This window comes from Hippocampus zosterae, chromosome 7 (assembly GCF_025434085.1).
Source record: "Hippocampus zosterae strain Florida chromosome 7, ASM2543408v3, whole genome shotgun sequence".
Taxonomy (NCBI): Eukaryota; Metazoa; Chordata; class Actinopteri; order Syngnathiformes; family Syngnathidae; genus Hippocampus; species Hippocampus zosterae.
The window spans coordinates 25949650-25971364 of record NC_067457.1 but is presented as its reverse complement, the minus strand read 5'-3'; the positions used below and the strand labels follow the sequence as shown (position 1 = coordinate 25971364).

The 21715-nt window shown below is 52.0% G+C and overlaps 1 protein-coding gene across 4 annotated transcripts in view; it reads left to right on the top strand.

The window, feature by feature from the left end:
- col8a2 (collagen, type VIII, alpha 2) overlaps positions 1-21715 on the top strand; it is a 40411-nt gene that overhangs the window by 13508 nt on the left and 5188 nt on the right. Inside the window, exons 2-3 of one of the 4 annotated variants that reach the window (XM_052070137.1) lie at positions 7920-8090; positions 20986-21175. In XM_052070137.1, coding sequence (XP_051926097.1) covers positions 21004-21175 — 172 coding nt within the window. In that variant the 5' untranslated portion in view covers positions 7920-8090; positions 20986-21003. Of the gene's footprint in view, positions 1-7513; positions 8091-8237; positions 8556-20947; positions 21176-21715 lie in introns of those variants that run through there. The other 3 variants (XM_052070134.1, XM_052070135.1, XM_052070136.1) reach the window with 3 other exon arrangements.

Genomic DNA, 21715 nt, shown 5'->3' with positions numbered 1-21715 from the left:
CATCGCCAACTCTCTCCTTTGCGGGCGCTCTTCTTTCTCTCTCTCTCCTTCGTCAAGCCCCGAAATTTAGGAGAGAAGGGTCAATGGCTCTTTTCTTTTCTGCTTTCAAGAATGTCAGCAATGCTTCCCAGGAATCCCGCCTTGTTGACTTTGGTTTGGGATAAAAGGTACAGTCTCCTCTGTTCTCCCGGCTGATCCAAAAGGTGATTAGGCCGGCCTCGACGTGAGCCCGTGCATAACCCCGCACGCCGGCCCAGACAGATTACTCCGCGTTCCTGTGCGCTCCTGTTATTCGGGGAGGGGGTAGCGTTGGAGATAGGTGAGAGGGCAGCGGTGGCGCTCGGTGGCTTCTTCTCCGGCCGAGTGGATGGGAGCGAGCGGCGGTATCGCGTAAGACACCGGTATCTGCCGGAATCGAGCCCCGAAAACACTCCCGGGTGCTAAAAATGTCACTTTTCCATCGTTTGAAGAAACCAGTGGTGCTTTCAAAAGATCCAGCTGTTTTTTGTGGAGACGGGCCTCGCCGGGATCGACGCGCTTGTGACAAAGTGCCAGAGACAGGAATGGGAAGTCTGGAAGCATCGTGAGCCGGGCCCATCCCATGTTGCTTTTGGTCCATTTGTTGGCTACTTTGGCACGGGCCGACACCATATAAGATTGCGGGCGTTTTATCCATCATGGTGATTTGTTTGCACGCCGGATTCCTCCCAGGGTGCCCGACATGAGAGTTGTCCAATAGCCGTCGGCCTTCCGATGTGGTCGGCGGCTCGCTCGGCATTGTTGTCCTTTCCCTCGGCTCTGGCCTAACACTCTATGGGGAGTGGTCAGAAATACTCATATGTTGGGGAGAGGGCGGCGGGGGGGGGGGGGGGGGGGGAGTCTGACACAAATGCTGATTGGCTTCCGGGGGCCAACAATAATATTGTGCTTCATGTCGATATCCTTCCACGCAGAGTTCCGAGACGGCCATTGTTTTGCTCGAGCAATTGAGCACCGCTCCTCGGATGGAGCGTTTCCTTTCGGAAACCCAACCCAACTTTCACAACGTTCATAAAATCAGTCCTTGCGAGTCATTTTCAACTCCGTTCGCCATTTCTGGTGCGCCCAGCTGGTCGACTTGAAGCAAAACATTGCTTGCTGGACGACGCTACGGCTGCTGGGCACAAGATGCCGCCAAAAAAATGGCACAATTGTCTTTGCGCCGTTTGTTCCAAATCATTCCTTTTGAAGTTTCGTCTTGTAAGAATAGTTTGAGGTGACGGCTTGGGATATATTTAGGGCTTCAAGTACGAACGTCAACATTTGTAGGGCAGGTCCGCAATGACTTGCCAAAGCACTCGAGGGGCAAGAAGTCCAAGCGGCAAATGCATCTTAACAAAACATTGCAGATATTGACAGTGAAAACATGAGCCAAAGAGTGGATTTTAATATGATTTTTTATTTGATTTTTTTGTCCACAGCTGATGCAAATATATCAAAGTGCATCAAATGTTTTGGTTGATCTTGCAGCCCCGACGTGCGCTGTTTTTCTTTGCTCTTATTGAAATTTGCAGGCACACGCCAAGCGCCTCGGCCGCCCGCGGCCGTGTTTATTTGCATGGGGGGGGGCGAACGGTCACTCGAGACTCGCGTTGAGACGCCCGTGCCAGCTGTGAACACACGTACTTAAAAGCCATCCCATCACTCCGGACTCATGTTCGTAACAGCACGTCGGGCGGATGCAACGTGAGAGCCTGTCTCGGGGGCTAATTTGGCCACAATCTGTCCCTGGAAAGGGAGGGTGCGCGCTTGACATCTGGATCCATGTTTTTTTTTTTCCGTCCGAGCCCACCGAAGGACGGCTCGCGACTTGACTCGAGCTTGTGTATTGGCCTCCTACCGCTCTCGCACCTTCTCGCGAGGCCGCGTACGAACCGATACATGTAACCGCTTTCTCCTATCCGAGAATGGAAAAGACACGATCGGCCTCTCGGATGTTCCGAACTCCTCGCGGAGGAAAGAGGAGGAGGTTTGGCGCCGTGGGATGCGATTAGGCCGGGACCTTTGGTTTATGATTTCTGCATTTACAGGCCCCGGGTGCCAGAAATTCCCTACATGGAAGGAATGCCTTCCCGGCCGGCTCCATGTGAATTGTTTAGGGGGGGAACCGCAGCCCGCCGCTCGGCTTGAGGGCTCAACCTCACACACACACACGAGCGTCAGAAATATGTAGCCGATGAAGGCTGAGAACGCCGGTGAGGAGAATGCGAACCGTGTTGAACGGAAGGTCAGGCAGGAGACGCCATTGAAGGGATCGAACTTACGCCGAGCTAATAGAGGGCACATGCAGCGTCCTTGTTTTTCGTCCGGCCATTTTCGCCCTGTGAAGCTGCTGACTGCCGAGTTGACCGCGACGTGCTGGTCTGGCCCTTCTCATACATGCAAATTGGCCCCAAATGCCGTCGCTCCCAACTTTCCGGACAACATCGTTGCATCCCCTAACAAGTCAAAGCGACATTGGATCAAGCCGATTTCACACACGCCGCCGTGATACCGTCCCCACATTGGCATTCAATGACAACAGATATATCCGCGCCAGGATTTGATTTCGAGTCTTATGACCAAGGTAAAAGCTTCGAGATGATCCTGGTTGAGACTCGGGCGACACAAGCTTCAGGACAAAACACAAGAAATGAAAAGTCCTCATGGGGACGTCCGTGCGGGATTGCGACTGCAGAAACGAGAACGCGAGCTGAGCTCTCGGCTCCTCGACGAGCTCCCCCGAGCAGGCAGGTGACCTTTCACCGCGCCTGTCCTTCGACTCAACTGACAGGCCAAACGTTTCCATGTCGGCTCTTAAGTGGATTTGCCGATTGGTATCATCGGGGGACCGTATGCATTAGGAATGGGGCCCCTTACTATCATCGGTTCTGAGATAAGACAAATTGCAGCCAGGGTAAGAACAAAGAGTCCCCCCCCCCCCCACGTTCTCGCTTGCCGAGGGCACTCGTCTAAGATTCCAAATCTTTGCGCCGTTTCTTTCCGTTTGAAAGATGGAAGCGCGAATGAGGCGGCAAATGTCCCGGCGCTGAGGCGCTCGCGGCGGCCGGCTGCAATCGAAGAAGGCGCTCATTGCTGAAGTCATGAGCGTCCCCCCGGGTTCCGTGTTGGATTCGGAGCCACGGTCCTCATTCAGCTTTTCGCAGTCATGATGCTTTGACGAGAATGTGGCGGATCCCCCGTGGGGGCATAAAACCTTGATTGGAAATGTACTCAACTTTTTGGACTTTGATGTAAAGATACAGAGTGCTAAAATGACAGGAAATGGAGGAAAAGTCAAATCCATTTAGTGGATCTTCTCTGACACCCTCCGCCTTTCCTTCCTTCTCACCACTCTTTTGTGGTCAAAGCTTTTCACCAAGACCAAAAGAAATGACATGAAACACGAATACCCGAGTGTGAGTAAAGCTCAATTTCTTCACTTTGCCCTCCGTTCTCCATCCACGCAAGGTATGCTCGTTATCTGCTCTTGACCCAATCCAAGAATTTGCTTTTGATGAGCGTCTCCGACTTGACGCCTCCGTGGGTGGTCCGCGCCGCGGTTTTGATGCCAACGTGTTTGTATAGTTCGCAGGTCTTTATTTTTCCGCCACGTCTCTCGGCGCAAAGAAAAGCTGAAGGCGCGCTGCGCTCTGTTTTCTTTCACATCCCCAAAGTAGTCGGCGCACAAAACCGAAGACGTGAAAAAATTGGAAGGGCGCTCGCTCGAGTACAACGCGGATGCCCGCCAAACGGAGCTTACGTTGACCTCGACGTGCCGCCCGTCGGCTGTGAAGTCATGAAAATAGCCGACAAAAATGTACAAAAGCGCCCACCGCTAATCAAGGCAAACGAGAAGCTACCACCCACTGAAAATCTTCAGTCGGACGCACGTACGGACGCGTTTTCCATCTTTGCTCCATCTTTGCGGCTTTTCTGCCGCGTCCATATAAGTGGAGGTGAATGATGGCGCCCTTTTAAGATCACGTCACGGAGTAAACTGCACCTGGTCGGCCGCTGCGGCCAATGTTTGATGGCTAATTGCCGCCCTCGCCCGACAGTGCCACTTTGTTCCTTTCTTTCTTTGGCCAGCGTGATCAAGGAAGCAAAAGCGGCACCTCGGACGTCTTTCTCTGCCATTTTGCACATGGCACGTTCTTCTGGCTAATATGACTTTGAGGTGACCGCAGCGCAATGTCTGTGGAAACAGCCGCGTAGTGAGGAGGCTCCTGTGAGCATCAAGGTTGGCCTTGCGTCATCAATCGGAAGCCGCCGGCCACGCTTAGCATGCGCGCGTGTGAGAGAGAGAGAGACGAGCTCAGGAGGAGAAGCTTGATGCGTCTCTTTCAAGTCACAAACAAGTAAGACGAGAGGTCGGCATGAAGTCTTGTGGCTCAATGTAGCGGCGCCGTCGATACTAAAGCAGCCGTGAGAGGATGGTGGTGAGGAGCTTCACAAAAAAGCCACAAGGGGGCGCTGTTTCGTGTGAACCCAAGGGGCAAAGGTCAGGGAAGAAGATTGCATTTCAATTTTATTTTTTAATAAAATTGGATTCATTTGTTTCCAACTGTCTGTTTCTTTTGATAGTTTCTCATTTGACTTAACGTAACGATTTGTAAATGTGCTCAAGCATTGGCTCGCAATTTATTTCCCGCAAATGGAGTTCTTGGGTGGCTCGCTTGAATTGTATCCTCACATGTTGTGTCCAGTTTCTCCCTTGCTGGTTTTTTTTTTTTTTTTTAAATTAGAGAGTGTCGCTCGTCAGGGTCATTTTGTCGTTGATGACGGTGAGATTCCAACAAAGGATGGGCAATTTGAAGCCACTCCATCCTCCTCAGAATTGTGAGGCGGCATGCGTGCTTCATGGATTCCCTTCCCAACTTTGTGATGAGGAAACAGGTTTTTGGCCAGTTGCTCTTGAGTTGACCGCACAATCTGGAACTTTTGTCTCCCCCTTCTGGTACTTGAAACCCGGCGTGGAATTCCGTAGCCTTTCAACGGAGGCACGTCTGCCTCCAGCAAATCTCCAACTCCTGTTCTCTCTCCTTTTTATTTTCATTCCCATTGACACCGAGGTGCTTGTTTTAGAATCAACGCTCTTTTTTTTTTTTTTTTAGTCCGTCTCACTCGCGGCCTCCGCGTTGGCTTCGCTGAATCCTGCTAAACTAATCATTGCTGGTTTGCAAATCTCGAGCTCGGGCGTGGGAAATCTGGGCCGTGCGAGACGCAGACGGCTCTGGCTCACGTTTAGAATCGTCTCGGCTCGTTTGGGCCGCAATTGTCGGAGCTCAATTGGCTTCGTCGCTGGGGAAATTGCACTGGAGAAAAGTGCTCGCGTTTGTACGCGCCACCGAAAGCGGCGCCGTTTTTGGAACTCATCACTTCCTCCAACATCCAAACAAATACGTGGCGAACCACGTCCAATCCTGAACTTTCTTCATCTCAGATTTGCATTTTTCAAACGCTTTTTCAAGCTTTTGTTTGGAAAGCTGCCCGTTCTTTTATCGACGGCATAAAATGGCCTTCCCGTCTTTGACTGGTCTCTCTCGCCTGGTTTTGTGCGCCGCCGTCGCCGTCCCGGCGCTCTCAGGGATTCCATCGGCCGTTTGCGCACGTGCGAATGCCTGGCATTCCTTGGAGAGGTTAGAAGAGACAAAGGTGAACCTCATCACCTGAGAGAAAACGTCTCAAAGAGAAAAGAGGGGCGGCCGCTGTCCTCGCGTGAACTTTCAACTTTGACCTCCCGCCCAACGGGAACCAAGTTGATCCCAACAAGTGAGGGATCTGGAATTGGAATTGAATCTGCCGTCGATCTTTTAAATCCGAGCCTATTATGTCAATTAGCGGCATACAATCGTCCCCTCACAGCGGGATTGCGGTAAACAAGGTGGTGTTCCACCCCGAAAGTGATTTCTAATCAATCTCACAAGCGGCCTTTCAACACACGCCAAGCGCTCGCCTCAGGAAAACACGCCCGCCGCACCCCTCAACCAAGCGGGGACGCGCGCGCACACACGCGGCTTTGACGGGAACAGACTCCCCCACCCACACGTGTTCAAACATAGCAGGCCTATGTTGGGTGGCCGCGGAGCGGATCGGTTACGGCGAGCTGCCTTTCATGGCTTATTTCGGGAGAGCCTTCGCCAATATCAAGGGGGGGGGGAACGTCACGCTTTGCCAGGCTGTTTGTTTACGCGAATGTTTCACCTTGTTAAAGGAACAGGACAGCAGCGGGCATGTTGACACGCTGCTGATTTCCAATTTTGCCTCCTGGCCTAACAATAAGGTCCTACTTGTTCAGGCAGAAAGGCCCCCACCCCGCCACGAATGAACGGCGGGCCTGAAGGCCACACAGGCTCCTATTGATGACATCATCAGCGGGCATCTGGTCACTCCACCCTTTCCATGTTCAGGGAACGCGACGCGGCTCTGGCTCGCGGACTGGAGCTTATTCCGTTTCGGATGATTCAATTGAAGCGGCTCCATTTGCCACCTTTTTTTGGGGGGGGTTTGTTCCCAACGACAAACAAAGGCGGCTTTGTACAAGTACGCTACGCATGCCTCTGTCAAGAACACGACGTGGCAATTTTCATCAGCGCGCAACCAAAAGAGAGTGAAAGAAAATACGCCTCTTGAAATTGTACCCGAATTATACTTGGGGGGGGGGGGGGGGGAGTGGGCCCCATTATCCAAATATGCTCTTGAGTACCTCAAATTCTTACAGCAGGAAAAGTTGCCCAATTGGCATTTTAATGGTTGTTGGAGTGGTTGACTCCAACGCATGAGCGCTACATTGCGGACGCTAAGCAAAGGCCCGCAAGCTAATCAAACATTTTTTGATTGGCGTTCAGACTTTACTCAGCGCCTGGGGTCAGAAATCCAGCGGGTCCTTTCCTCCAGGGCCGGATTACAAATGAATCTTTGGAACTCGGAGTCATCGACATCGAAATTGGATCGGCGGTCCACCTGACGATCTCTCGTGGCCCGCCGGCTGCAAATTGCGATGATTGGATGTCGATGGGGTTGACGAAGCACCCGGCATGTTCTCAATGGAAAATGCGATGGATGGGCGGAGGGGGGCAGGGGTGGGGGGCTGTCGAATGTGAATTGCAACGATTAACCCCCAGAGATCTCGATATCATGTAACGATTATCCACCAAAGGCAGCGAGCGGACTGTAAGAGGAAAAGAACAAAGGGCTTGTGTGCGCCTTGCGCTTTGCCAGCGTTATGGCAGGCGGGGGCCATTAGGAATCGCCCGTTGGAGTTGCAGGCAAAGGAGAAGAAAAAGAAGCTTTTGGGGGGAGATTTGAGGATTAACATGTCAGGCTTCCTGAGTGGCAAAATGCAAGTAGTTTTGATGATTTCTTGAGGGAGGGGTGGGGAGGAGTGTGGTGGGGGGGGGGGGGGGGGTGCGGTTGAAGGTTTTGCTTCTTTTCCTTTCACCCTCCTCTAAACGCTACCCCACCCCGTCCCGCGCACTCCCTTTCCCCGTCGGCAGGCAGACACTTGCTTTTTTGTACGAAGGGGGGGAACAATCCCGCCTGTCTTTTCCCCAAATGAGCCTGTGGGAGAGCCATCGAGGAGGAAGCCCGGCACATTGGTCTCACGACATGCGCGGCCCCCGGTTATAAGTCCTGCGAGCGCTCGGACCTTTGGCTACCTGGCCGCCCGCTCGGCAGACTGCGCTTTTGCTCCCTCCCTCCTACTTTCCTGCTCCCGGAGCGCTCCGACGGGGCACACAGAGGATTCTCCCCTCTCCTTTTTTTTTTTCCCTCCACCCAAATCCCATCAAATTCTCACTTTGCCCAGAAGCCAGAAACCGACTGAAGTCCAACAGGGCACCTGCGCTTCCATTCATTTTCATTCTTTTTTTCCTTCTTCTTCACGGGACCGGCGGAAGGTGCCATCACTCCTCTTTCTTGGAGGGGGGGGGGGCTCCATTGAACATCTGATGCCACCCCATCCCATAGGAGACGCACGTGGCTGAAGGAGGGAGGTGGAATAGAAGACCCCGCTGAAGATCGCACCTACGCCGGCCGGCGCCGCCCTCCCGCCGCCCGGACGCTCCGAGGTAAGCCGACGAGCCCCGTCTCGCCCCGTCTCGCCCTCGCCCGCCGCCTCCTTTGCGCCGTCGGCCGCCGTCTGCGGCTTCATCGCGTGCGGCCGCGGCGACCGGGCCAAAAGAAACAGAAGGAGTGATCGGGAAGGGGGTTGAAAATAAGAAGCAGACCTTAGTCATGGGACCGACATAAATCTCGGCGGCCCTCAACCGCTTCACCGACTAATAACAGAAAGATTAAAAGGCTCGACTTGAAGAAAAGGAGCTTCCGCGGACATTGTGCTTGAAATGGCCCCATGAAAGTCATTTCCCCGTCCGCGCACTTGCTTGGGATTCGCTTTTGAATCGGAACCGCCGCCTGCGCGCGACGCCCAATCGGGTGTCAATTTGGATCCGCGAAGCGGACCGCGCTCCCGCCTGACCTTTGATTCCAATCGCGCGGATCCTTAATCTCTTTGGCCTGACCGACCGAGCCAGGTGAAGGAATCCGCCGGGCGCGCACGGCCCGACTTTGATTTTTTTCAAGACGGCTCCATTGGCCGCATCCTCCGCGATGCCGCCGGCGAGCGCCAGCGCATTCCACCCCAACGACATCCCTCAACTGCGGCCGTTGACTTCTCGGGTGTCCCGAAAGCGTTTGAGAGGTGCAGCAAGAGGAAATGAAACAAAAAAAAAAGGCATGAATATATGCATCTTGGCTAGGTTTTAATTTGCGTGCACGAGCGTGATTGTGGAGAGAATGAGAGTAACAGAAAGGGGACGGCGCTGGACTCGAGTTGTGATTTCCCCCAAAACAATTGGCAGCGTCGATCTGTTTGCTCTGGATGCGCGCCTGTGTCTTTAGATGACACTGTCAGCTCCGGATTCTCCATGTGGAAATCACGTTTTGGTAAAACGCTTCAGAGCCCCGGTTGCATTCGTTCACAATATTGAGCTGCTTGTTGTTGTTGGTTGTTTCATTTTTTTTGTTGTTCCTGCTTCGTCACAGAAACAGCTCTGGAGCGCAGTGCCGTAGGCACTCATGCTTAAATGTCCGCTTTTGTCAAACAAAGTGAGAACTTTATCGTAAAATGATCAGAAGTGCTTTGCGACTTTTGGCCACAAGGAGGCAACGTCTTAAGTCTCCCCCAGACAAACGGAGACAGACTTAAGACAGAACTTTATCTGTTCACACGGCTGCTCTTTGTCATTTTCTCATAAGCGTGGACAAAAGGAACATTTTCCACCGAGTTGGCAGCAAATACCAGACAGATTTGCGGTTCCTCTCCCCGTCTCCCGTCCACTGTGTCTTTAGAGGGGCTCGCACCCAAAAGGGGAACTGGTCGACACGCTCCGCCAAGCTTGTCACGGGCCTCGCGTAGCAGACGGAAGCAGGAAAAAGACTTTCATCGTTGCTTTGTTCATCATTTCTTGACTTCAAGCCACACGTCTTTGCAATCTTTCCATCCTGATTTACAGACAACCGGCCCGATCCTGCACTCAGGTGGAACCAAAAAAAAAAGGGATTTTCGGTGCCAGACGTTGCTTTTGGTCAAAACAAGCACATTGAGCAATAGTTCCCAGAGCCAAATCTGGAGACTTTTTCCGACGGAATGTCTGGAAGAAAAGCCTTCCAGCAAAAGTGTTGTTCCAAGTTAATGAGATGTGACATTGTGTGTTTGCCCGCTGAGGTTGAGGTTTGTGGGACTTGTGGAAATCATATCGACACACACACGCACCACAGTGGTGCAAAACGGGCATCGTCATCACGTGACATTGTTTGATTGACGCTTGGCCGCCGACTCAACTTGACGCAATCGGGGTGGCATTCTGGCTTGGGCGTTCAGGTGGCCGCGCGGGTAAAATACACACACAGGTAGCTTTGTTTGCTTTCCCCGCTTCATTACCCCGCAGTTCAGTGGCTGGAAAGAGTTGACGGCGGGACCGCCGGCCAAGTGGGAACAGGGGTCAATACTTGAGTTTGAAACCTATACGCTCTGCCTTTTCATCGTCTTCCGACGTCTTTCGCAAACCATATGTTTATTTTTATCGTTTGGCTTCGGATACGGCCTCAAACGCATCCGTCTGGAGACGGGTCGGCGGCTTAGGAATTGGAAAGAGCTCTTTCGGGACCGTTTGAAAGGCTCCAGACTTTGTTTTTGTTCAAGTCTGAGCCTGATTTACGCTCGCACGAAGCGGTTTGTTCAAACAAGAAAGTCACGTCAAAAGGGTCATTCCCGTGTTCGAATCGTTGACAGAAAGGCTTTTTATTTCGGCGGCGGACGCTTGCCAGAGGGACGTTTGCGTTCCATGTACGCCGAAACGTCACGGTGTCGGCTGAAAGTCATCGGGCATCCGGTTCTGACTTTTCAATCTAGAGCAGTCCTGTCGGAAGAGAGAGAGCTGGAGCAATTGTCAAGTGTGGCCCCCACGTCAACACGACTGGCCGAAGAACTTTGGCAACTGAAGAAAAGCCGCCATTTTAGCCGGAGACCTTGCGATATCCCCCGATTGTTCGGTTCTCCGGCCTTGAAAGGCCTCGGCTTACAAACTAAAACCTTTTCTGTGCAGACTGAGCCTGTTGAGCAACGGGTTGGATTGCGCAACCTTCCTTGGCATTAGGCGCTGTGTAACACTAACAGTTCTTTATTTTTTGGGGTGGGGGGGGTTGTTTGCAGCTTTTCTTTTAATCATTTCCTGTAATCAGCAGAAAAGCTGCGAAACAATAAGAAATGACGGACTGCGTCGTACACCGAGAATATTTATTCCTGCGAATCAGACGCTATCACGGAAGGTTGTGACCGACCGACGGAAGTCAGAGATGAAACGTAGCGTCTTTGCTGGCCTCGTGGAATCTTTGTGCCGATGTACGGAATCTACTTGGAAGAATAGACGGTGCAAGATGAACTCTTGAGCGTAGTTGCACGGAATTGTCTCTGCGAGCTCGAGCGAGACCAGATCTCGATGTCGGCTTAAAACGATGCGCTGCGGAATTAGAGGAGGCAAATCATGCTCCTCGACAAAACGAGAGGCTCCATTTGATGCAAACTTTTCAAAGCATTTCTGGACCGGTGGGCTCGGAGTCAATGATGACACGCTTTCACGTGGCTAGCAGATGGCTGCGCGCGCTCTCTCCTGCGCCGCCGCGTCGCCTCGTTGCCAATTTGAAGCGGGGAAGTGGTCTTGGCTCGGCTCGGATCCCCAGTCTGGACTTCGCCTGAGCTGGACCGCTCCCAAAAAAACGCGAAGTCTTCCCGACATGCGGTGGCAGTGCGACGGAGAGATTGGAAGTATCTGCGTGGCTTTGGAGAGGATTCAACCGGGGCGGAAAGGCGGAAAACGGCTGAAGGACGACGCTGAGGGGAAGGAAGAGGTTCAAGATTCAAGGAAGACGGCCGAAGAGTGAAAAAGGGAGAACATAAACTGTGGCTGGGAGGAGCGTTGAATTTGTCGGCAACCATGCGGCGCCTTTGATCGGGCCCGACCACTTGACAACAGAAACATGTTTTGCCACGGATTCTGCTCTGGGAATTCTTTTGTCGGCCGCTGCGGGAACACCCGGCCGGCCCGTTTGGCAATAAGCTCACTTAATGCCTCCCTCAAAGCTTGCGGCAATCAGCTCAACTTTTGTTGTCATTCATTTCTGGGCCGGAGCGAAACCTGGCGCTCAAAGAAAACATTTGAGTCGACGCGCCTGAATTGATGTCGTGCCCTTTATCCGGCAACGTTGTTTTCCTCCATCGCTTTTTGCAAAAACCGGATCCAGTCATTGTCCTCCAGTCACCGTCTGTCTGTTCCATCCTCGGTAAAAAGGATGTGAGCCAAACGCCGTTACAGATGAAAGGCCGCCGCTTGCAGCCTCACGCTAGACGCCGAGTCGAGTTTTCTCGTCACATTGAATCATACCCGCACTCCAATCAAGTCCGGATCAGTTCTAGAATAGTTCAAGTCTGGAAACGGTTGCTTCTCCAAATGCCTTTGCCGTCAATCGCTCCTGGAGCTGACAACGGCAAACCGTTCTCCGCTGTCCGCGGTTTTTCCACCTTATCAGACCCCAAGAGCTCAATCCATCGAGAGCTCAACTGCACTTGGCCTGCGCCCTCGTTATTGATGTCATTTTTCCAACGGGCCGTTATCCGCCAAAAGGTAGCAAGCCGATTTTGACCAAATAAGGAGTCAAAAGTGTGTGCAAACGTCGTCAGGAAAAGAAATACTCAAGTAAGGCGCTCGAACCTCGTTAAATGTACCTCCAGGGAAATAACGAAAAAAAAACGGTAGTTTGTCGGAACCCTTTCAAATAAAATGGCCGCCAACTGCGATATATACTACAGTCTAAATATTTACTGACGTAAAAACATGAACGTGTATTACGCAAAATTGGCAAACATGGAAAATGAAAGACGTGAAATATGCAAAAATCGATTTCAGCGCAGTCATGGGATTTGAGTTGAAATTGCGTCGGATTACGTTGCACTTTAGTGGTAGTCCGAGTTTCAGTACCGCCATGTTTTTGGAGTTTACGCATTGGTGAGCTCCTCCAAAAGGGAACCAATGATGCCATCTGGTGGCCAGAGCTTTAATTGTATTTTTTTGGGGGGGAGGTGGGGGTTGTTTGTTTCCTTTCCCGGCCGGCTTCATGATCAAACCACAGTTAGCAAAGACTTTTCTCCTACTGGTGGTGTGCAATTGCGCTCCCCCCCAAATGTTTTTTTTTTCTTCTAAAAGGCGCCTCTCCGGTAGCAGTGATAACAACAGGTCATGGAAGTCTCAAAGCGGCTATTGCTCATCGTTTTACTTGCGGGCGCTCCAACTGCTTCTGATGGGAAGGCTTGAAATCGCTTCAAGTTCCGAGTGGACCAAGTCCATCACGATATTTTTCTGCGTATCATTCAGGAGGAATGTCGGAAAACGAAGGGCCGGATATGCGCACCTTCATCATTGGATCCGTCGATCGGCGTTGCATTTTTCTCTCGGAGCGGACGCGGCGATCCTGGCAAAAGCGCATGAGTCGTGACCGCACGCAGACGCCTCACACAAGCAGACCAAATAACGGAAGGGGATGTTTTCGGGGGGCCGAATCATCTGCTCGGCAGAACAAGAAAACAGCTCACGAGAAAATGGCAATTGGCAAGATCCTCGCGTGGAGCCACATGCGGGGGCTTTGTCTCCTCTATCTCAGTCTAGACTTGATTGCACATCTGTGTTTATGTGATAAGCCAATTGTAGCACTCGGCTCATGATGTTGAGAGGGCACTCGCGTTGTTCCCAGAGTGTGGACGGACGCAGCCGAGCGAAAGAGGAGCGCGCGACACCCGCGCGGGAGCCGCGGTGAACGCGGAGAACTTCGGGGTAGGGCGGGGAGCTTGGCGCGGCTCGGCCAAAGATATTTGGCACGCCGGACGGAAACCTCGGCTGGAAGCGCCGCGCGTTTGCACGTTGACAAATAAGTCGGGAGCGGACGACGGCGGCCGTCGTTGAAAGAGCAAAAGTGCCTTTTAGTCATCCCAATAGAAAGCGCAGACGTGGCTGCGCATTCTCCAAGGGGAGACGCGGGGGCAGGTCGGGTAAGGCCGGGCGGGGGCCCCGCGTATGTCAGCGGAGGAAGAGAGCTGCGGGAAATGATCGTTCTTTTTCTTTGGATGCTTCCAGTCTTTACCCAGAAAAGCACGATGCAAATCCTCAGCGCTCTCTTCTTGCCTTTACGTTCCCTTTCAATCGTCGTCGCTCTCTGTAACACACACAAACGTGCCCGTCACTTGTCTCCATCTCGGGACTGACGTGGGCTTGTCCTTTTCTGGATGCGGCCCGTTTTGGGCCGGGGTCACCTGCTCGTGTTTTGATCAAGTTATGGCCCGCCGGCATCGTTCGACTGGAAAGTTACTGTCGCACGCTCTGCATCTGGGAGCAGTTTGAATCGCACATCAAATTTCGTCCGGAGTAATGCAGAAACCTGCCGGAGGCTTACGAAAACAACTCGCAGCTGAGAAGAGCGCTTACGCTTTTTTTTTGCTGCTCCTGTGACAATAAATACACGCCGACTCATGCGCGGGTGCGTCCCTGCGCAGTGTTGAACGTGGCCACGACAAAAAGTATTTGGGTGGAGGTTCGTACCTAAATCGCTCCGTGTAGCCGAGGATTTCCATTGAACAGCGGGTCAGAAGGAACAAGACGATTGCTCCGGAGAGGCAATAGATCCCGGTCATTTGAACGGTCGCAGATGATTGCAGATACGCCTTTCGCCACGCGAGCACACTCGCGCTACCGATTGAACTCGTATCCCGGGGCGCCATCGCAGTTGCCCAACTCGGAGCAAACCAAATATTTGTTCACCGTGTCTAGAAATGCAACCGATTTGTCTCGAAATTCTTCTCCTAAAAGGGAATGGGAACGCTTCCCCGCTCGGAGTGGCATCCGGTGAGTCATTCTCCATCACGTCATCCGGATTAACTTCTTCAACTCGGCCAAGGAGGAAGTGAGTCTCCTTCCCAATCTTGTAAAAATTCATATTTACTCCTCGTAAAAAACGCCCCCTCAACCCCCCTTATTTGCGTTTGTGGTCAAGAGTGCGCACGGCAACCAAGAGCGACAGAGCTAGCAAACACCACCGCCGGGAGCGACGGCTTTTCCGACGACACGGCGGCTAGCGCCGCGATCCGGGCCGAGCGGGGCGGCGGCGTTTGAGCGCCGGGCGCTAAGCGGATGGGCAGGCGGCCACAAGGAGAGGTGTGAAGCGGGAGCAAAAGGCGGCAGGTTCAAAGGGAAGCTTATCCGTCGCTTGTTTTTACGGCGCTCGGGGGTCACATTCCTCCCGGGCGCAGACCTTTAAATCCGTCCCGGGATGTTTGAGCGCGAGCGAGTGGAGAACAGAAGATTGCGCTGAATATGTTTCGCATCAAACGCCGTCGGATGACGAACGTGTCAATGTGCGCCAGAGGAAACTTTGGTTTGGCGATTATCGAGGTGAGGGCCGATCAATCTGCGCAAATTCCAAGAAGGCCCCCACCGCCCGCTCATCCGCCAGGTCACAAGTCAATCTGTGCACTCAGCCCCCCCCCCCCCCCCATCGTTTGGCTCCAAATGACATTCCACCATTGATGGTTTGATGAAGGCGTTTCAATAAAGATCTCATTTATCCCCCGCTCCCCCCCCCCCCCCCCCCCCCCCCCATCGTTTGGCTCCAAATGACATTCCACCATTGATGGTTTGATGAAGGCGTTTCAATAAAGATCTCATTTATCCCCCGCTCCCCCCCCCCCTTCCCCAGTGTCAGCCGTTCAATGCGCGTAGCAAGCAGGTTATTAGCGTGTCTGGCCTTGGAGAACTTGAACGTGCTTTTTCTTTTTTCTTGGCGGCGCTGCAAAGGTTCCGCTAGGCAGGTAAACAAGCGGAGCCAGTTCATTGAAAGCAGCACAATTAGGGGGATTTTCTTGTCATGAAACCACTTTTCCTCCCCCCCCCCATTCCCGTCTTTCACAGATGAATTGCATTCAAATATGACACTTTGGCAAGAAAAGCAGACACTTGTGCAGCCCATCATGTCCTCATCGTTTCGAGGTTACACTCGTCAACCTCCGCAGCCCGTTTGTCCCGATTGCTGCGGGTTGACGGCTGTCGCGTAAAATATTGAGAGCAATTTTTCAAAATTTGCACGAGAAGCCATCGACGGCGTTTCTCGACACATTTATTTTTGATCTCCGACGTAGCAACGGAGCAAGTTGCGTGTCTCCCGACGGCTCGGCGTGGCAAAACGTCAAGTGAAATAGCGAGATCTGTTTTGAATAGAAGTGCAATGCCATCAATCACACGGCAGGGAGCCATCAACCCGCTCGCCATTTGCGTCAAGCGACTTGGAGGATGCTGACGGTGGCGGGATGCTTCCTCCTCTGTGTTGTGGTATTGGGGGGGGGGGATCTTTTTTTCCTAAAGAAACAACAAATAATTGAAGAGAAAGTGCAAATGAACTTCAACGCCAGTGAGCCGTTCTTAGGCCGCGAGCACATTTTGAGAGTCGGCGGGCCCAACAATTCGAGCAATTACGTTCTGCTCAAAGTTCGCCGCCTACTCGGCTTGCATTTGCGATGGCAAAAGCAAGTACGGTGCTCCAATGCCCATTTGTCATCATTGCCGCGGGAGTCGCAGTCAAAGACCCACTTGGCTCAGAACCAACCGCGATTTCACTTTTTCATTGTCTAATTCTTGCTCTTTCATCTTTTTTTTTTTTAACTCTCTTCCAGCAGCGAGACTCTATTACACACATTCGCAGAAGCGAGTTTTTCGAAGCCGGCGAGTGATTTTGGAAGGTGTGAGGCCAGTGGTGGTGACGTCTCCTTCTCCAGCTGGCACTCTCGGCCAACAGCTCATAAAAGACTTGCGCTGACCCTGATGGGAGGTGCGAGCCTCTACCAGCCCCTCCGTCCAAAGGGACTCCACATCCTGAGCTTTTAATATGCATCTGTGCGTGAGGGAGGGAGGGGAACCCCCCCACCCGCCCCCCAACAATTGGTGGGTTCTAAAACGTTCAGCTGCGCTCGGCAGCCTTTCAACCAAGTGAAGGCCAATCAACAGCTAATCGAGCCCAAGTGGGATGCGGCTCGGCGACTTTCCATTCCGAAAGCTGTGCTTTGGAAGTCATTTGGCCAAGTTTCTTTTCGACCTCAAGAACGAAGCATGATCATAAGAAGAATTCAGCTGCGGGAGCTTGGGCGCTCACGGGTCAACTTATGTGCTCAGCCTAACTTTGGCCGATGAGTTAATCGCCGATTAATCGCCCAAAAACGAGTTTCTACTGTCCTTTGAGTGGCAGCGGCGCAATAAGATTTGTGCAGGAGCTCACCCCGTATCCATTTTGGCCGGCCTCCTCCCGCGGCCCTGCGGCGTCAACAAAGAGCTCACGGGCTCATTTCCCGGTCGCGGCTTTTCCAAAAGCCCCACTGCGCATCGAGGCCATTCTTTTCACTCAAGACCATCTTGTGCGACTTTGACCAAAGCTCCAAGTATCAGCTTCGCTTCTGCTCATATCAAAATATCCTCCTGGGAATCCTTTCATGCTGTCCTCGGGCACGTTTCCCTCGGGCTCACCGTCAGCGGCGAACTTGAGCGCTAAAGTGCTGCGGATTGAAGAGAGTCGCTTTCAGCATCTGCGGGCAGCTTTCATGCAGTCCACTAGTTGCCTTTTCCCGACTTGGCCGCTGGCGGATATTTGTGCAGAATAGCTTTGCAACCGCCGCCCGGCATATGATTTACAAATGATTGGTGAGATGATGCGGCAGATCCAAATATGAAAGTAGCCCATCTGCAACCTTTCTTTGACAAATGGCTCTAAAGTTCAGTAGGCCGAGCCTCAGATCCTCCAGGGGGAGACGAGATTTCTGGCACCCCAACCCAACCCTAATCTCTCTTCTTTACATTTTTGGCACAGGCGCGCGTTTGTTGGACTGCTTCAGATGCCAGAGGATCAAGCAAGGCAATCGCTGGCATCTGAAGTGGGTGGACACCGCCCTCGGGAGATCGGGCGATCGGGAGACCAATCCTGTGTTATTTTTGGCAAAGTCTGCCTGGTATGAAAGGAGAGACTTTCAAGGTGCCATCCAGTGGCATCTTGGTGCCGAGGAGCTACGTTGAAGTGACGGAAGGAGCTTCTATTAGACGGGCCAGCTGTTTTGTCGTATAAAGGTAGTGCTTGAGCGTCATCTTCGTGCAGGATTGAAATAATAACGTGTTGCAGTCTGACTGTTTGCGACCGCTCGCTTGACTCGACCGCGTATATCTCAGCCCGTTTTATAAATAGCGCATCTGCTTTTGCACTTGAGTGAGCGCACGGGGGATTGAAAATGTTCCTCTGAATGATGTCATTGAAGAAAGCAAAACGCCTCTACTTGACCCCCCCCCCCCCCATCTGTTTTTTGCACACATTCTGTCCGGTCCCTGTCCTCACACCTTCTCCCCCACCTCCCGTTTGCTCTTGAATTGCGTCGCTTCCCTCTCTTGATGCACTCCATCGCTCAGGAGTCTCTCAGGGTGTCGTTCAGTGCCGTGACCGGACGTTAGCTTTCGATGCGAATGAGCATCGGTCACCGTTGTGGAACCTTTCTCTGCCGGCATAGACAAAACTTTGAATGGCGCCGCGTGCGTCACTCACACGCAGGCAACCGAGTGCAGTGAATAGGGGATGGCAGCACTTGCCTCGGAGTACTTTGTCTTAATCCGCCGCTCATGTTCAAATTCCCCGTCGGCCGAAGGCGATACCTTCCTCATGTTTGTGTGTAGGCGCTTTGGTTTTTCCTCTACAAACTGTAAAAGCCATCATTTTGCATCTGTCTAGACTTCAGCATTCTGACTGGGCTCTCCTCTGGTGCTGAAAAGTTCCCGGCACGAACGAGTATGGCTGCGGTTGACGAGCGGCTAAGCCATTCGTGGCTGTGTGTGTGTGAGAAATGGTGGATGATTAGGGTCAAGGTCGTAGCTCTCGACAGCCCGTGAGATGCAATTGAGTCGCCGAGAGACGTGATGCGCCTGGAAGCGAAGAGCCTCTTCCACTCGAGGCGCCTCTCAAATGCTCACCGCAAAAAGGCCAGCTTCTCTCCCCGCCATGACACCCAATCCTCGCTCTCGGTGTAGCGTTCATCTCCCCCCGCGGGTGTGCGGTTGAGGAAATAGCGAGATGGTCTGGGTGCATGCTCACCGCTGTCGGGGACTCAAGGTCGAGGAGCTTCACCTTTGGCGCTGCCGAGCTGATCGGCGAGTCGACGGTGGTTTGCTCGCGGTGTCTGCGTCTACCGTCTGTCCTTTGCTGACCGCTTGGCTCGGTTGCCGTCGGAGCGTGCGTTCGGTCTCCCCGTTACCCAGCTTCAGATGCATTGGACTCATACGCTAAGTGACGAGGACATTGCCTGAGTTACTAGTAATATTTGAAGCAGCTCACGCCACACTTCTCGGTGTTCTTACTTGAAAAACCGACTCACGCCGCTTCCGTTAGACGACTTTGCGGACCGACGCTAACTTCAAGACAAACAACAGTCGTCGAGCTTTGACGCTGAATGTGTTGTTGCGTGCAGAGGAGGTGCAATGTAGTAGCCTGCACCGGGCCCGGCGGCCTGCCGTAAGCCCGGTCGGCACGATGCGGGGCTCAAGTGGGACGGCCGGCGCACCGCATGAGACCGATTCACCCTCAAAAGCAGACAATTTCCCCAAGGCAAGAAAAGCGCTCTACAATTCTTGATCCTTGGGCTTTTTGGACACAGGCACGCCAGACACCTGGGAACTGTTTTAAAAAGTGGAAAAAATGCACACTATATCTCCTTTAAATATGTTGGATATGCAAATGTGTCTCAAATTCTTCATCCTTGGGCTATTTTGACAAAGGCATGCCAGACACCTGGGAACTGTTTCAAATTGTGGAGAAAAAAATGCATGCGATATCTTTTTTGAGTATGTCGGATATTCAGGGCTCTCTGGGCCTGCCGAAAAGACGTGTTTCCACTCCTTTGAGTGGCTTTAATTCACCTCCGACGGCCGCAGCGTTGGGATTTGCTTTCAGTGGGCTTACGTTTAAAAAAAGAAATAAAAAAGGAAGTTAGCGATCTTAAGTGCTCCCGGCTAGATTGTGTTCTCATGCATACTGAGCGTGTTTGTTTGATTATGTGGGCGTTTTGTTTTGTTTTGTTTTTTTCCTTCTCAAAACTGTTCCGAGTGTTGCTCCAAAAGGCTGAGGCTGCGAGCCAGCGAGGCTTCTGTGACACTGTCCAGCACGTCTGGGAAGCGTTTTCAACCAAAACCCGCTTGTGTCTGTTACCTATTCAGGCTTCTGTTTTTAACGCGAGTCCCTGTGGTTGTTTGGAAAGCTCTGCTGAAATGGCGCGGACCTGGCGTCCCTTGATGAATCACCAAAACCAGACACGTTCGTGTGCCTGAAAGTCGGCCAATACATTTTTATCAATCACTAAATTTCGATTGGTGTTTAGTCGCTCACGGAGGCCGCAGACGTGTGACTAAGTATTGGAAAAAATGTTCAGTGACCTCGGCAAAGGCTGCGAGACGAGAGGTGGACGGTCGAGCTCGTGCGCTTGCTTAACAATCACGGACGACGGCGCCGAGCTATGAAACAAATCTGATCTCAGCGTGGCTGTAGCAACAAAAACACCTTCAAAAAGTCGATTGAGAATCAAGTCTTGGCTTCTTCTTAGTCTAATCACGGCTTGACCAAAAGTATGTGGACACAAAAAATAATAATAATCGGTGTGTCCTTGTTGCTCATGTGGTTTAAGCGCTCATGGTCCTGTTTGTTTAGTAACTCTTATCCCTCGAACACTTCTGAAGGTCGCTTAATCCGTCCGTTCCGAGGTTGTGAGGTACTGCGTTCAGTTTTTCCACCTCGGCTGTTTTCTTTGGCGCTCGGACGTTTCGAGTAAGCACGGCGTGCTCGTGGGCCGAGGCCGCACATCATCTGACAAGTCTGACAGAAACACTTCTGCGTAAACGGCGTGGAAATGGATGCAATTCTCACACGTCGTTTGGCAAGTTTCAACCGTTGCGGCACACCCAACGCTAGCTGCGCAAGCTAGCTTCCGCGGCTTTCCTCTTGGCACCGTTGGCGGCGTGGTCATTTATTCCCCATGTAAATTAAAGTCAACGCATCTGTCGGTTGCGACACCGCCGCCCCGCCAAGAACGCGCCACATTTAAGATGCGGGTAGCAGCAGGCGGAGGGACTTTTTTTTTTGCTTGCTACAGTGGATGATTGCAACTCGTGCCTGATCATCTGAGCAAAACTTTGGCCACCCTTAGCTAGCAAAATATGGCTGCAGAGCAGTCTGCCTACATTTGTACATTATATAGAGTACATTTCTTACGCAACTTCTTTCATATGACTTTAAATGGCACTTTGTGCCTCATTGATTTCATTGTCTTGTCTCTTCCGATTGTCGTTTCAGTTCTTTGTGTAACGTCGGATGCCTGGCATGCAGTCCACCATGCTGTCGGCCCGTATTTGTGTGCTCCTCATGCTTGGGGGGCATGTCCTTGCCGGAGGCTACGCCCCCATGCCTCACATGAAGTACATGCAACCCATGATGAAAGGACCTGTCGGCCCGCCTTTCAGAGAGGGCAAGGGACATTATGTTGGTGAGTAGTGCCTTGGCGTTCACCGTCTCTGTTGGCCACAAGGTCCCATAAACAATGGTTAGGAAGTACCAAAATAATAATGTGTGTATATATATATACAAAATATATATTTTGCAGCATTTGACATCATGGGTTACTTTATGCAGCATCCTTTTAGCATAGCCGCTTAATCGACCCCCAAGTGCCATCATTGAGCTGGCAGGTCTAATGGCACCTTGTTTATAGAGCTGACCTGAAATCTCCATCTGGATGCTGTTTCTGTGTTGTTTATCTCTTTCATCAGCTCTGGGATCGAGTGGCGCATGTGAAGGAGCGATGAAATACAATCTGGTTTCTGTCGGCTCAGTTGTTATGTTGTGCTTGTGATTTGTTAGAATCGGCAAAATCATTGTTACAGGGCCATAAAGAAGGAGTTTCAGACTTCCCTTTATTTCAGCCACTTATTTTTTTTTTCCTCCCCCAAAGGAGAAATATTGGTTTTACAATATGCATAAAATATATGATCATCTAAAACGATGGAAAAATGTGACCGCAGGCACT